Here is a 14863-nt window from a genome sequence, read left to right on the forward strand (position 1 = left end):
CTGGAGAAAGGGCTCACGAGGCTGTTGGTAGTAGGCGGGACTGGAGAAAGGGCTCACGAGACTGTAGGTAGTAGGCGGGACTGGAGAAAGGGCTCACGAGACTGTAGGTAGTAGGCGGGACTGGAGATAGCTCACAAGACTGTAGGTAGTAGGCGGGACTGGAGAAAGGGCTCACGAGACCGTAGGTGGTAGGCGGGACCGGAGAAAGGGCTCACGAGACTGTTGGTAGTAGGCGGGACTGGAGAAAGGGCTCACGAGACTGTAGGTAGTAGGCGGGACTGGAGAAAGGGCTCACGAGACCGTAGGTAGTAGGCGGGACTGGAGAAAGGGCTCACGAGACTGTAGGTAGTAGGCGGGACTGGAGAAAGGGCTCACGAGACTGTAGGTAGTAGGCGGGACTGGAGATAGCTCACAAGACTGTAGGTAGTAGGCGGGACTGGAGAAAGGGCTCACGAGACCGTAGGTGGTAGGCGGGACCGGAGAAAGGGCTCAGGAGACTGTAGGTAGTAGGTGGGACTGGAGAAAGGGCTCAGGAGACCGTAGGTAGTAGGTGGGACTGGAGAAAGGGCTCAGGAGACTGTAGGTAGTAGGCGGGACTGGAGAAAGGGCTCAGGAGACTGTAGGTAGTAGGCGGGACTGGAGAAAGGGCTCACGAGACCGTAGGTGGTAGGCGGGACTGGAGAAAGGGCTCACGAGACTGTAGGTAGTGATGCCACGGAGTGTGGTGTTGTGCTTTTTTTTTTTTTTTTTTTTTTTTGTATTTTTTTTTGTTTGTTTATTAATATCTTTGGAGACTGCCATAGTGGCTGCGCCCTTCCTGGATACAGCGCTCCGGGCACGGCCTGGCAGGCTGCCCCTGCTCACTGGACAACTTTGAGACAGTCTACACAAACACAGGGGGTCATTCCGAGTTGTTCGCTCGTTATTTTTTTTGCTACGGAGCGATTAGTCGCAAACTGCGCATGCGCAATGTACGCAGTGCGCCTGCGCAAAGTAAATTAGCACAAAAGTTTGGTATTTTACTCACGGCGTAACAAAGTTTTTTCATCGTTCTCCTGATCGTAGTGTGATTGACAGGAAGTGGGTGTTCCTGGGCGGAAACTGACCGTTTTCTGGGAGTGTGTGGAAAAACGCAGGCGTGCCAGGGAAAAACGCGGGTGTGTCTGGAGAAACGGGGGAGTGGCTGGCCGGACGCTGGGCGTGTGTGTGACGTCAAACCAGGAACGAAACTGACTGAACTGATCGCTATGTGTGAGTAAGTCTGGAGCTACTCAGAAACTGCTAAGAAATTTCTATTCGCAATTCTGCTAAGATACACTCCCAGAGGGCGGCGGCTTAGCGTGTGCAATGCTGCTAAAAGCAGCTAGCGAGTGAACAACTCGGAATGACCCCCACAGTACACAACAGTCTTCCCAAAGCTGGAGGTATGCATTATTATGAGCTAGTGCTGGCTCAGCTCACCCCATTTCTCCCCCTCGCCGGCGGGCTTTGACTGAAGCGGTTTCACAGAATCCACCTTTACCTGCTGCTGACAGAATTTTTTTTAAATGCACAAATGTTATTTCTCGTTGCGCCATGACGAGGCAAGCGCCTGTCTGATACCTGTAGTGCACTTTTCAGGGTCTTGCGTGTTCAGGAATCTCTCTGAAGTAGTTTACAGCATTATCAGTTACGTTTTCCTTGTCCGTATGGACAGATGAGGACGCAGCAGAACCACTCACATCTTCATACGTTCCTGACACCGAGAAATCGGTCGTCACGCAGGGCTTGGGAAGAGTTACGTCATTGCACAGCGGTGTGATTCGTGTTCCCAAATGTGCTGAGGAAAAGCTCCTCCCGTGGAGAGGATACGTCACTGAGTAAGACCAGGCGTTCCTAGGGAAAGTGCAGCGTGTGCACATACGTGACACCTGTGAGGGGTTTTCTGCAGCTGTTGCGGCGTCCTCTTCCTATCGCAGGCTCTGGGTGATACCTACAAGGAATTGTCCCAAAGTCAATACAAAATGTTATTTCTGGAGGGGAGTAATATAAGGTCACAGCCTCCCTCCTCCAGGTTCTGCTCACACTGACTGTATGTCTGCACAGGCGACTTCGCGTCTCACCGGGGGTCTGATAATTGGGTAACCGCTCCACTGCGACCAGGAGAGAGCGTCTGACAGCAGTATCTTTCCAGCCTCCAAAGGACAGGACCGAACTGTCGCTCAGGCTCACATGTAAGCAGTTACTAGGTAGAGGGAGGAGGAGCAGGCCCAGGCTTCACACCTCGCTGAGTAGGCCGGACTACGCCAGGCAGTCTCAGGGTCCCCGTAGAGTTGGTGTCGGGGCTTGTCCCCATATATAGGTGGCTTTAAGATGTAAGGTACAGGATCACTAGAAGGAGAAAATATAGCTTAAAGGCTGGGGAGCTCACACCAAACCCAGCACCAGAAGTCCCAGCATGGTAAAAGTCACCAAGACGAAAGTCTTAGTTGACACAGACACCGGTATTTGTTGAGCCCAAAAGTTATGTTGGCCAGACACTGATCTGGTGGTTTGAATCGTCCATACAGCTGCGGTGCGACCGGTTAGACGAGATTACCCCGGATGGAGCTATCTAGAGGCACAGCTTGATGAGACCAGACGATCGTTTTCAGCTCACATTTGAGGCATAATATTATAACTCCCTTGACAATATAGGCTACAAAGCTGCAGTTTTGATCTTGCACATCCCCATTCTGACCACTAGATGTCACTGCAGCATCTTGCAGCTGTACAGTACCTCCTTAGTGTGACTTCAGGGCCACCTCTTGGCGTTACGCTGTCACAAGGCGTGCTGGTTTCTGCGGCTGAAGGGAATCCGTCCGTTCTTCAGGTGTAGGCCTCCGTAAAGAGTGGGACCATAGCCGGACTCTTACGTTACGGCTGCGTGTTGTAGGTGACTGGTCAGGGCTTGTTGCAGGCCAGCTACTAAAGCTTAGTGACTACACTAAAGCAGGCGTTCCCAACCTCTGTCCTCATGGCATGCTGACAGGCCAGGTTTTAGTGATATCCTTGCCGTGCATCATGCACAGCGACTGAAGAGCTGACTATCTGTAACGCTGTATATACACACACTGACCTAACATAGAAGGGTAAGCATGTCCCTTGGTAGATGTGGCAGAGGTGTATAGATATATAATAACCAGCACACTAGTGCTATTTCTGTGTAGCTACGGATGGAGTGAGGAGAGACGCAAAATGTCTTACCAGTCTCTGTAGAAACCCAAATACAGCCCGCTACTGACCACCATACCTGATCCTCCTTCCTCTGCTGCTCCCAGAGTTACTTTACACCTAGGCAAAGTCATGCTGCACTGGGGGCAGTTGTAACATGTGCAGAGAAATTACATATGGAAGGGACCTGCCCTAGCTCAAGTCTAAAGCTGTCCAGTGTTTGTAGGCTACATGTAGAAGAAGTTGCTATTTACTCTGCATGCAAATCAATAAATGTATGCAGGGCAGCATGGCTTGTCCAGGTGCAGTTACTCATTTTGTTGCTGTGATCGCAGCTCAGAACCAGCCCCGGCGTCTGTAGCCCTCACCCTGGATAAAGCGTGTACGCACAGTGCTGATTCATTTAAACCCAAGTTCCCATTGTCCATATAGGATGTGTGTGTCCATAGACATCACTCACGTCTGAGTGTGTTATGTGCACAATGTCCGGGAATGTGCGCAGGAGCACAGCGCAAAGGTCTATAATGCAACCTCAGGTGTAATTGCATGGGCCCCATTGTGTAAGCAAATCACCAGAGTAATCTTGACGCCTGGCTTTATACCATGTATGATGCTGTACAGAGGAGCTGGCAGAGGACAATGGGGGTGAAGTCTTGTGCAGCAGCGCCCTCCAGAGGACAGGTCATGTATCTGCATTGCAGGTATCTGCGTCGAGACCAGAACAGCTTGCAGCAGATTTTTTTATTATTGGCACTTAACAGGCAGCCTGTGAATCTCTATCTTGTGTGGGACCACAAGTCCCAGCTTGACCTACTACTCCAATGTTTACAACTGGTAGCTAGAGGCTGACGTAATAGGTAATTGGATAATATATGGAACGGAGTGTTCTGCTGTGCACCTCTAGCTCTTCCACTAGGGGGCGCCTGCAGATTCTAGGGGTATGGAGTGTGGCTCGATTTCTGTAGTTTTTCCTCTATAACAGAAGAAAGCGCCACTTTGCGCTTACCCATATGGTGCACTGTCTGCAGCATTCAGTCCTTGCTTCAGCTCATTAAAGTGTCCGTTTTACTTCTACGTCCGGTCAGTAGCCTCTGATACGCGTGCGTTCAGTATAAAGGCTGATATCTGCAGATCTGTTTTTTGGACACTGGCTGAGTCTGTAAAGATTGACCCTGTCACTGTACTCAAAGGGTAATTTGGGGCAATCCAAGGTTTAAAACCACTTGAGTTTGATCTTCCTGCAAGTGTTTGCATATAGTTTTTTCTACAAAGTCCTATACACAGTCTGTCTGCATTAATCTGACGCCGCGCTCTAGTAGTTGCTGGTACTTCTGGAGACCAGGACTGAACGTTTATTTACCTACAGATCTCCGATTGTTTCGGTGCAGATGCTACAAGTATCCGGGGTGGCTCTGCGCACTCCCACCGCCACGCATTGCTGTACGGTCAGCCTGGGTTCCGGCCGCTCCTGCTGTGTGTTTGTGGGACTGGAATGTGTATACGTTTATTGGGAGACTGCGTACAGGAAACTGGGAGAGTGCTGGCCATTGATTCGTCTGGTGCCTGTAATCGGCCGGTTCGCCGAGCGCCGCGGATCCCCTGCTATGTGATGCATCATCCTCATTAGGTAGCCAAACATCAGCTTGCAGGTTGTGTGCCCTCCTCGCAGCTTATCCGTCCTGTCGCCATGGTAACTGGAGAGCGGGCGGCTCACTCTGCTGGTGACGGAGGCTGCTCCCTGTAGGATTGTGGTGGGGGGAGGATTATGAAAGAGTGGATCTTGGCACATCCCCTCGTCTGCCTGTCACTGCTCACAGCTCATGATTCAAAGCTGCATGCTCGCCCTATGCGTCGGTTCCTTGCCCTGATCTAATATATTCATTTTATTATTTTTTTGTTTTTTAATTATTTTTATTTTTTTGGTGTATGCAAGTAAAAGGTTTTACGTGTAAGGGGTGTTATTACTTGGATGCGGTTTGTCAAAGTTGCCGACCATTGGAGTCCGAGACCGATTGATGTAACATGCCGGCAGGAGTGACGACTAAGCCGCGCTTGTTTTGCATTACTTTTCCATTTTAAAACTCTTGGCCAGGATGAACCCTGGCATAGTAAATATACCCCAGCCCATCAGATTACATTCCAGCCCTCCCACGGGTCTGGTTGCAGATATATTTTTGGTTTTGCCCATAAATATTCCTCCAGTTGCTCCGCCAGCTTCTCCCGTGTCTAGTGTCAGGCTTTTTATAAAACCTTTTTTAGATATATTTTTTGTGTGTCCTGTACTGGGGGCAGCCTCTGCTTACTGAGCCAGGACATTGCACGCTCCAACTGCTGTGGAACTACACGTCCCAGCATGTAGCTCCACAATAAAATTTGGTACACGAGTTTGACTGATCTTCCAAAACAACCACACTAGCTTCCTTAGCCCATTCCCGTTTCCTACTTCTGTTAGTTTTACCTGGTTGTTCCCATTCTTTGTTCTGCTTCTGTATGTCCAGGACACACGGGAACGGATGCAGCCAATTTACCTCCAATCAAAATCCCGACGGTTGAAATCCCGACACCAATTGACCGACTGTCAAAATCCCAACATGGACAAAATACCCACAAGGTCAAAATACCGACATGAGTTTTTCATGATTTTTTTCGTTGAAACCAACTTGTTCATACTTTACCATCCCAGTGGACCTGGAGGGGGATTTGGAGGGGGAATATAATAGTGCGCGAGGCACCATGCCCGAAGCATGGTGAGCGCAGCGGTACACTTATATGGTGTCCATGTCGACATACACACACGAAAACGCATGTCTGTATTTTGACCTGTCAGCATTTTACATGTCGGTATTTTAAATGTCGGGATTTTGACCTTGTCGGGATTTTAACCATCGGTCAATTGGTGTCGGGATTTCGACCGTCGGCATTTTGATTGGAGGTATTTCATACCGATCCCACGGGAACTTGTAATGTGATACTATTATTTTCCTCCATGTCCACCTATACTGCTCCATTCTGTGATGCCTTCTTTTCTTATGTCCTACGCCAATGTTTACTAACATCGTCCCTCAAGGCGCACTAACAGTACAGGTTTTCAGAATAGCCATACTTGAGCACAGGTGCCTTGGTTATTGTGATTTAATCTGTGCTCAAGCATGGTTACTGTTGGTGTGTGTTGAGGGCCGAGGTTGGGAAACACTGATCCTGGCCTATTATGTTTTGAATGCAGTTTTTTTTGTTTGCGTTGTTTCTTTATTCAATAAAAACAGTTTGAATAAAAGAAAAATATACTTTAGCGTGGAGGCGGCCATTTTGTGAGCTGAACCTGTCTTTATGGTAAAGCAGCCTCTCGATAGAGTGATGTCATCAAGGTGCCTCAGACATTGATTGGCTGTGCCCTGGTGACATCACAGGTCACTACTGAGGGTCTGGAATGGTTCATCTCGCATGGGTATGATATAACATTGCTGCAGCTCCTCACGCATTTCTCCTTTGTCTTGCAGGCGCGGAGGACGTTGTTATGGCGTTCTCTAGATCAGAGGCAGAAGATAGACGGCAGTAACCGCACAGCAGCCATTGCCAAAACCTAGAGCACAGGATGGGGGAGAGAGACCGTGGCGTTTCGGGCTACAGGCAGCGGAAGATCCTTTCTCCTACTCTCCCTACGTTTTTACAACCTCCCCACGTTTCTTAAAATAATTTGTGGCACCCCTTCTTCGTACCCAGACTCTCCCTGCTGGCTGCCGAGTTCTGCTTCCGTTACCCGCACAAGAGAGGTGACCCATACAGCAAGGCCTCATGGGAAGTAGCTCGGCTGACCCCGAGGAGAGTGGACACCTTCTGCCGGTGTTTGAGCCGCTGCCGGCAGAAACCTTTTAGCTTTGTGATTTCATTTGATGATTATTATTTTTGTAACATTTTATTCTTCATTCACTGTCGCGCCCGTTCCTGGGATGAGACATTTGCCGACACTCCCTACTAACACTGCTGCAGAGAGCGGCGAAACGCGGAGTCTGATTGGGATGGCTGCTTCTGAGGTCTGTGCTCTCCCTCGGATCTTCTTATACTGACTTTTAGGTTCATTTTGTAATTGCAATATTTGTTTTTTGTTTTGTGTTTTTTTTTTTTTTTTTTTATGCCGGCGCTTTGGCAGATACAACACTGTGTTTCTGACTTGAAAGAAGTGAGCCTTTTGTAGTATTTATTACAGTGTGGGGGAATGACGACGTGTCCTTGATGATTATTCTTTGGAAGCACATGACAATAATTGTATAAGGTGAGCCCAGGTGACGTGGAATTGCCCCGCAGCAGGCGCTGAGATTAGGAATGGAGGACGGATGGGGGCTGTTCTCCATTGTGTGATCCCTCCTGGTGTCCTCAGACGTCTTGTACGTTTTCTGCCATCCACAGACCAGCCGACTCCCTGTCGACCTAACCAGTGTTCAGAGCTGTTTTGCCATTGATGGCTAGTTCCCAGGCACAGTCATGTCCCCTGTTCATAATGAACTGATATTGGGTCCACCCACAATATGACTGCTGTGTGTGATGGAGGGTTCCGTCTGCAGCGGCGCAGGCTTACGGGCACTACGATACGGCAATCTCGCCAGGTGGCTATATCTTTGGGGTACAGACGAAAGCCAGTGAGTGTCCTCTACCAGGAGGTTGCACTATATGTTGATTACTGATGGAGGCACTGGCCGTACTGGCTCCAGGAATCCTTCCATAGAGCGGCATGTGTTAATGTCTGGTTGGGGGGGATGCATGGACCATGCTACGCTATGCCACGGGGTTATAGATCCCCAGATTGCTAGATCTCCCAACCAGCGACCGATAACATCTGCGTCAGGGGCCCCTCCCTTGAGCTACATATAGGAGGAATTTACGATGCAGAAGGAAAAAGTGTTCTAAAAGAATTTCTGTGATGTATCTAGTTCCCATCCTCCCGCACCCCCTCTTCTGATTCACTGTGTCCCTTCTTACAGAGGGCTTCCACCGTCCGATATCCCTGCTGCTCCCACATGCCGCCCTTATCGTTTTCACATTTGGTCATATTTCTGGTGTACGTTGTATGTTCCCTGTAGCTTCCCGCTGATTGCCGCTGGCTGATATTACCAGGTACCGTTGTTGCTGTTGCGGTGGGTATAGGACATTACGGGCCTGTGTGGTTATGGGCCTTACAAATACACGCCTTTTATTTCATTTGATTTTATTTTTGTCCGGATTGCTGCGCCCCTGCTCCGTCCGTAAGTACTTTCTAGGTTTGGTGTAAAGAGAAAAACAAAATAATTGACTAAAAACCAGCAAGCGGCAGTGTAACATCTGGGCGGAGGAAACAGACTCTGTGATATACTGCGGTGCGTTGTTATCACTTCCATTGTTGGGTAATAATTGATTTATTAGAGGAGGGTGAAGAGGAAACGGGCTCAGCTGTTCCATGGACATGCCTGTATGCAGGGGGAGATATAATGTGTGCCAGTAAGGCCTCAGTCTTGTATAGGAGAGACAGAAATGTACCTATGTACTCTTTGCGTATAATGGGGCAGATGTATTAACCTGGAGAAGGGATAAGGAAGTGATAAACCAGTGATAAGTGCAGAGTGATAAACGCACCAGCTCCAGTATGTAAATTATTAGTTAGTAGCTGATTGGCTGGTGCATTATCACCTTGCACTTATCACTGGTTTATCACTTCCTTATGCCTTCTCCAGGTTAATACATTTGCCCCACTGAGTGTTGTGTCATCCATCTGTAGTGAGGTCTAGTTCACAGCCACCTCAGAGGGTGTGTGCCAATATTTCAGCAGCTCGTGCCTATTTCCAGGGGTCAGAGTCCATTAATACTATGGAAATAAACAATAAAAACCCTGTCTGCTTACTGACATGGGTCGACACGTACAGAATATGACCCAAAAGAGAGTGTAATGTGTTCAGCTGGGGGGCGGTGTGTGAACGCCAGTAACTTATTCAGCTGGAGGTAGAATACACCTTGTACACTGGCCTTGTACGTCCCAGGCTCCTCCCAGCTGAACGCATGGCGGTAATCTGTGCGCTCGCAGGAATCCATCATGTATCCATGTGGAATCGTGGTCTCTGATCCAACACAAATTCACCGTTCGTGCAGCTGTCAGTGTGGAGTTAGCGTGGATCCTTATGTGATACATGGTGAGGGAAGCGCTTCACGAAAGCCACGGTGTAAATGCATGGGGACGCTGGTCTACTGCCGTGGTCTAACGGTAACAAGGCCTTCTCCCGTTGATGTTATCCAGGCTGAGGGTATCCTCTCTGTACGATGGCCTGGGTTCACGGTCCGTGTATGGGCGCTCCCGGATGTGTGTGCGCCATTGCAGAGACGTAGAGTGCACCATTCTGCCAGCCAAGAAGAATATTGCATTTTATTTACGGTGGATATTTGGTGCCGTCTCTCGCTGAAGTGACCGTGTTGGTAGTTTGTGATCGCTCCTTTCAGAATCATTGCTATGAATATGGGGGTATGATATGTATAAGCAGGGCCACGCTACTCCTGAGACAGTGTGACATGGGACAGCGGTGGCCACACCACCACCGGATATGCTTTGTCACTGGTTTCCGTGTAAGTACTGGAACCTGGTGTAGTTGGCCGGCTGTATAAGACGTACCTTTGCGTCAGATGTAATTTCTTCTTAGGGTCCTGTGATTGCCAAATGGGCAATTCCCTACAATGGCGTAGTGGCACTGACTAGGAATTAGTGATGTCACTGAGCCATCGCACACACTACCTCATGCCTCCATTATGTACTGGCTTCTAGGCAACTGATGAGCTGCATTTCCATGATGCTGGAAGATGTAATATCCTTCACCGATGGGTCTATGTAAGGCTGAGGCCCGGCACCGTCACCTGGGCTCACCTTCCCCTCCCGTAGCCGGTGTGTGCACCGTGAGAAGCTGGGGCAGGGCGTGTCTAACCAGTCATTGTAAACCCGTAACAAGACCACGTAAATCCCGCTTCTAAGTGTCTCGTGCCCAGTGGTTTTCTTCAACAAACAGGACAGCAGCAAAATATATTATTATTCTAGCCACGTCCTTTTCTCATTTGTTGTATGTTGTCCCAGGCTATGGAGGTAACTGTATGAGAGTCTCATGTACAATGGGTAATAAAGTATGTAATATAATACTACTAATAATTGTATTTATATAGCTCTTTTCTCCAATAGGAATAGTCACGATCCTGGCAGTCTGGATCCCAGCGGTCAGCATACCGACGCTGGGATCCCGTACGCCAGAATGCCGGCAGGGGAACGAGGGCTTTTTCCACTCATGGATGTCCACGACCCCCATATCGTGGGAATAGAACCTGTGGCGAGCCCACAAGGGGCTTTGATGCGCTCGCCTTCTGGCGGCCGGGATCCTGGCGTCTGCATGCTGACCACCGGTCTCCCAACCCGAATCAAGGCACTTTACAAATACAATGAACACAGGGGGTTATTCTGACCTGATTGCTCGCTGCAGTTCATCGCAGCTGTCAGGTCAGAACTGCACTGCTGCTGCTGTGCGACAACGCATGGCTGACAGCCGACGGCTGTCGTTGCCTAGCGATCGCCTTAGCCTGATTGACGGGCAGAGACGGCCGCTGGGCGGGAGGGGGCGGCGCGGCGGTGTTTGGCCGCCGTTTTGTGGGCGCGGTCCGGCCAACGCAGGCGTGGCCAGACAGTGCCGGGCCGCAGCGGCTGCGTGACCTTACACGCAGACGCTGTGAGCCAGGCAGCGACGAGTAGCTCCCGGCCAGCACGCAAAAGCTGCACTGGTCGGGAGCTACTCCTGAAGTGCAAAAGCATTTCAGAGAAATTATAGGAACCATGAAGATCAGAATTCCTTATATCACAGGTTCTCAAACTCGGTCCTCAGGACCCCACACAGTGCATGTTTTGCAGGTCTCCTCACAGAATCACAAGTGAAATAATTAGCTCCACCTGTGGACCTTTTAAAATGTGTCAGTGAGTAATGACTACACCTGTGCACTTGCTGGGTTACCTGCAAAACATGCACTGTGTGGGGTCCTGAGGACCGAGTTTGAGAACCACTGCCCTATATTGCTAAGTACATCTGCACATACAAGGAAACTGACTTGGTGAGGTCGTGGCACAAACAAGATATAGCTAAAAAGTAAAAAAAAAAAAATTTTAAGAAATCTAAATATAATAATTGCACTTGTATAAGCAAGGGTGAGGTTGTAGGGTAAATCGCACGGTCGGTGAGAGGCAGGGGACTTGATGTGCCCCACTGTGATGGGGTAGAAACTGTTCATGTGGTTTTGATCTTGATCGAGCAAATCCTTTTTCCAGATGGCAATCTCTGAAACAGGTGGTGACTGGGATGGTCTTTCCTGCCCTCTTTCAGGTCCTGGAGTGGTATAACTCCAAGAGAACCAGCAGCTGATAACCTTCTCAGCTGACTATGATCTGCTGCGGTTTGCCTTTGGCGTTGGAAGCAGCCTACCAGACGGTGATCGATGAGGTGAGGGTGGACTCAGTGATGGTTGTGTAGAACTGGACCATCATTTTCTGCAGCAGGTTGAATTTCTTCAGCTGCCTCAGGAAGAACATCATCTGCTGCGCCTTCTTCATGATGGAGGTGATGTTCTCCTCCCACCTGAGATAATAGTCCCCAAGAATCTGAGTGACTCCACAGAGGTAACTGGGAAGTCACAAGTGATGAGGGGGCCAGTCGCCGCTGAGCTCCTCCTGAAATCTACCCATCTCCACAGTTTCTTGAGCATTGAGCTCCGGGTGGTTCTGGCTGCACCAAGAAACCAAGTAATCAACTTCCTGTAGGCAGACTCATGCCCGTAGGAGATTAATCCAATGAGGGTTGTGTCCGCTGCAAACTTCAGTTTGACTGATGGGTGGCTAGGGGATGCAATCAATTTGCCGGCGGTCAGGATACTGACGCCGGAATCCCAACAGCCGACAGTCGGAATCTTGGCGCAATAGGGTTATTCCCTCTCGTGTGTGACCTCGACACCTATAGAGTGAGAATAGAACTCTCTGGATCTTGACAGCTCGTATCCCGCCCGCCGGTGAATGGTATGTATTCCGTGGCTAGAAGTGCAGCTGTTAGTGTAGAGAGAAGAGCAGGGGACACTCTCCAGTGCTGATGGTCCGGGGCTCCAAGACTAACCTAGCATCACCTAGTGCTTCCTGTCTCTCAGGAAATCAGTGATCCACCTGCAGATGGGCTCAGGCACCCTCAGCTGGGATAGTCTGTCTCTGAGAAGTGCTCGGGCAATGGTGTTGAATGCAGAGCTGACAAACAGAATCCTGACATACAGTCGGTGTTAGGGTAGTCTAGATGCTGGGGGATGAAATGAAGTCCCATGTTCATTGCGTCGTCTACTGACCTGTTGGCACCGTAGGTGGACGGCAGTGGGTCAAGAAGGGAGTTGGTGGTTTCCTTGAGTTGGGTCAGCACAAAGTCTTCGTTACTACAGAGGTCAGAGCGACTGGTCTGTAGTCATTAAGGCCTGTGATCCTCTGTGTTTTAGGAACTGAGATGATGGTAGATGACTTGAAGCAGGCAGGTTCCCTGCAATCAGCCAGTGAAGGATTGGAGATGTCTGTGGACAGCTGGTCTGCACAATGCTTCAGCGTAGGTGCGGAAGAGGGCATCCGGTCCAGCTGCCTCTTATGTCTCTTATAAAGATTGTTACGGTCTCTCCTGAATGGAGAGGTGTAATGGGGGGAAGAGGTGGTCGTCTGAGTCCATTATGTGGAAGGGGGTAATGTCTCTGTCCAGACTGGAAGGAAAGGGATAGCTGTGGGGTGGGCTGAGAATGTGGATCAAATGCAGGACACTGTTCCATTGTCTGTGGGGTCTGCAGTAGAACTCATTACGGTCGTCTTCCAGTTTGAGGTTGTTCATAGAGTGGGGGGATATGGTTTTGTAGATTGTGATCTCCCTAAAGGTCCATACACACTAGACGACGTTGCTCTGTGAGCGACGTCGTCTAGTGCTCCCGGGCCGGGCGGTCAGCGCCCCCCCCCCCTGTACACGCTGAGCGATATAATCATATCGCTCAGTGACATCACGCAGTCGCCGGCCGTGCATGCAGCTCCTGGATGACAGTTCAGATCGAGATGCATGCACTGCCGACAGCGGCGATCGTTGCTGACCCGCCGGGCCGTGCATTGATCGTCGCTGACGGCATACACACTGGACGAGGAAATGAGCGATGTCGCTCAGGAATGGGGCAAATGAGCGACGTCGCTCATTTTATCGGCAAGTGTGTATGGGCCTTCAGTCCCTTCCAGACTGACGAGGAGTCGGCTGGGATTTGTTGTTCCAGCTTCTCAGAGTACTGTCGTTTGGCATCCTTGATCGCCTTGCCTAATGCCTACTTAGGGACGATCCAGAGATGGATGCAGCCGCGCATCTGTAAGCAGTGGCCGCGTCTATCTTGTCTGCGCACACACAGCGGCCGAAGTGCGTGACCCTTCTTGCAGCCACATCCTGCCAGGATGCGGCTGCAAAACGATTGACAGCGTCAGGCTTTGGGGGGCAGAGTTGAGGGGGTGTGGTGGGCGAAATGGTAATGTGTCGCAAGCGTTTTCTGGTTACACAGCCGCTCCAATAGAAAAAATAGGGATGCACCGCCCGCCAATGTACCCAGGGTGTGCTGGCAGGGGTCCACCTCTAATTAGTGTAATTGCGGACGCATCGTGAGGCAGCGCCACGCACATGCCAGGCGGACTTGTCCTGTGCTGGGCGGCCTCCAGCATGTGAGGAGATGGAAGCGAGATCTGCGTCCGTCTCTGAAAAACCCCTTCAGCCAATAAAAACCTGTCCCTGTCTCCGCTTTTGAATGCTATCTCCTTACAGAGGGTGCGGCGGCCATTTTGGGTCATCAGTTCCAACGATTATTCATTGCATCCAGAAGGACCCAGGTGCGGCGGCCATTTTGGGTCATCAGTTCCAACGATTATTCATTGCATCCAGAAGGACACAGGTGTGGCGGCCATTTTGGGTCATCAGTTCCAACGATTATTCATTGCACCCAGGAAGGACCCAGGTGCGGCGGCTATTTTAGGCGCACTACGTATGATTATAAGGTGCAGGTCAGGCAATGCCTGGAATTGGTGTATATAATCACTTTGTGCCTTCTAATATCCCTATTAGTGATTGTACTTTAAGGCGTATGTCATATTAATACTGTCAGTCATCTCCCTGTATAGGCAGAACGCCTCTCCGGCCTACAGGGGACAGGAGAAAGGAGCTGCCCCTTTCCACTATGGAATGGTTACGCACCCTGGCTTATCCGAAATCTGTATTCAAAAGAATAACAGCACATCTGTGGAAATTCCTGAGTAGATGCTCTGCATGGACATAGACGCAGGATATCGGGACAAGGTGATCTAATTTCCCATCTTCTGCGACACGTGTTTGTTTCTGCATAACGGGCCGGTAACATTGTGGTGATGTGCGTTCCGGTGGGTGCCGCCTGCTTTTCCTGTGCGCCCCATCTCTCAGCAGGGCGAGGCTCCGTGTCTCAGGAGTGCAGACGGATTTAGATTGCAGACGGAATTATCTCGGCGTTGGCCGTGACTAATCCACAGCTCACCTGCTGCCCCGAGGCCGGCGTAACGCTGGGTGAGGTGACTGCAGCTGGGAGGCGCAATTCATGGAGAAGATCCAGCAGCTGGAGGCTG

General features: G+C 50.2%; 1 protein-coding gene across 1 annotated transcript in view; it reads left to right on the plus strand.

Moving 5' to 3' along the window:
• The window catches only part of CTNNBIP1 (catenin beta interacting protein 1), a 49457-nt gene extending 42048 nt beyond the window's left edge, over positions 1-7409 (plus strand). Inside the window, exon 4 of the mRNA XM_063943833.1 lies at positions 6690-7409. Coding sequence (XP_063799903.1) covers positions 6690-6748 — 59 coding nt within the window. The 3' untranslated portion in view covers positions 6749-7409. The remainder of the gene's footprint in view (positions 1-6689) is intronic.
• Positions 7410-14863: the final 7454 nt, after the last annotated feature.

This window comes from Pseudophryne corroboree, chromosome 10 (assembly GCF_028390025.1).
Source record: "Pseudophryne corroboree isolate aPseCor3 chromosome 10, aPseCor3.hap2, whole genome shotgun sequence".
Classification (NCBI taxonomy): Eukaryota; Metazoa; Chordata; class Amphibia; order Anura; family Myobatrachidae; genus Pseudophryne; species Pseudophryne corroboree.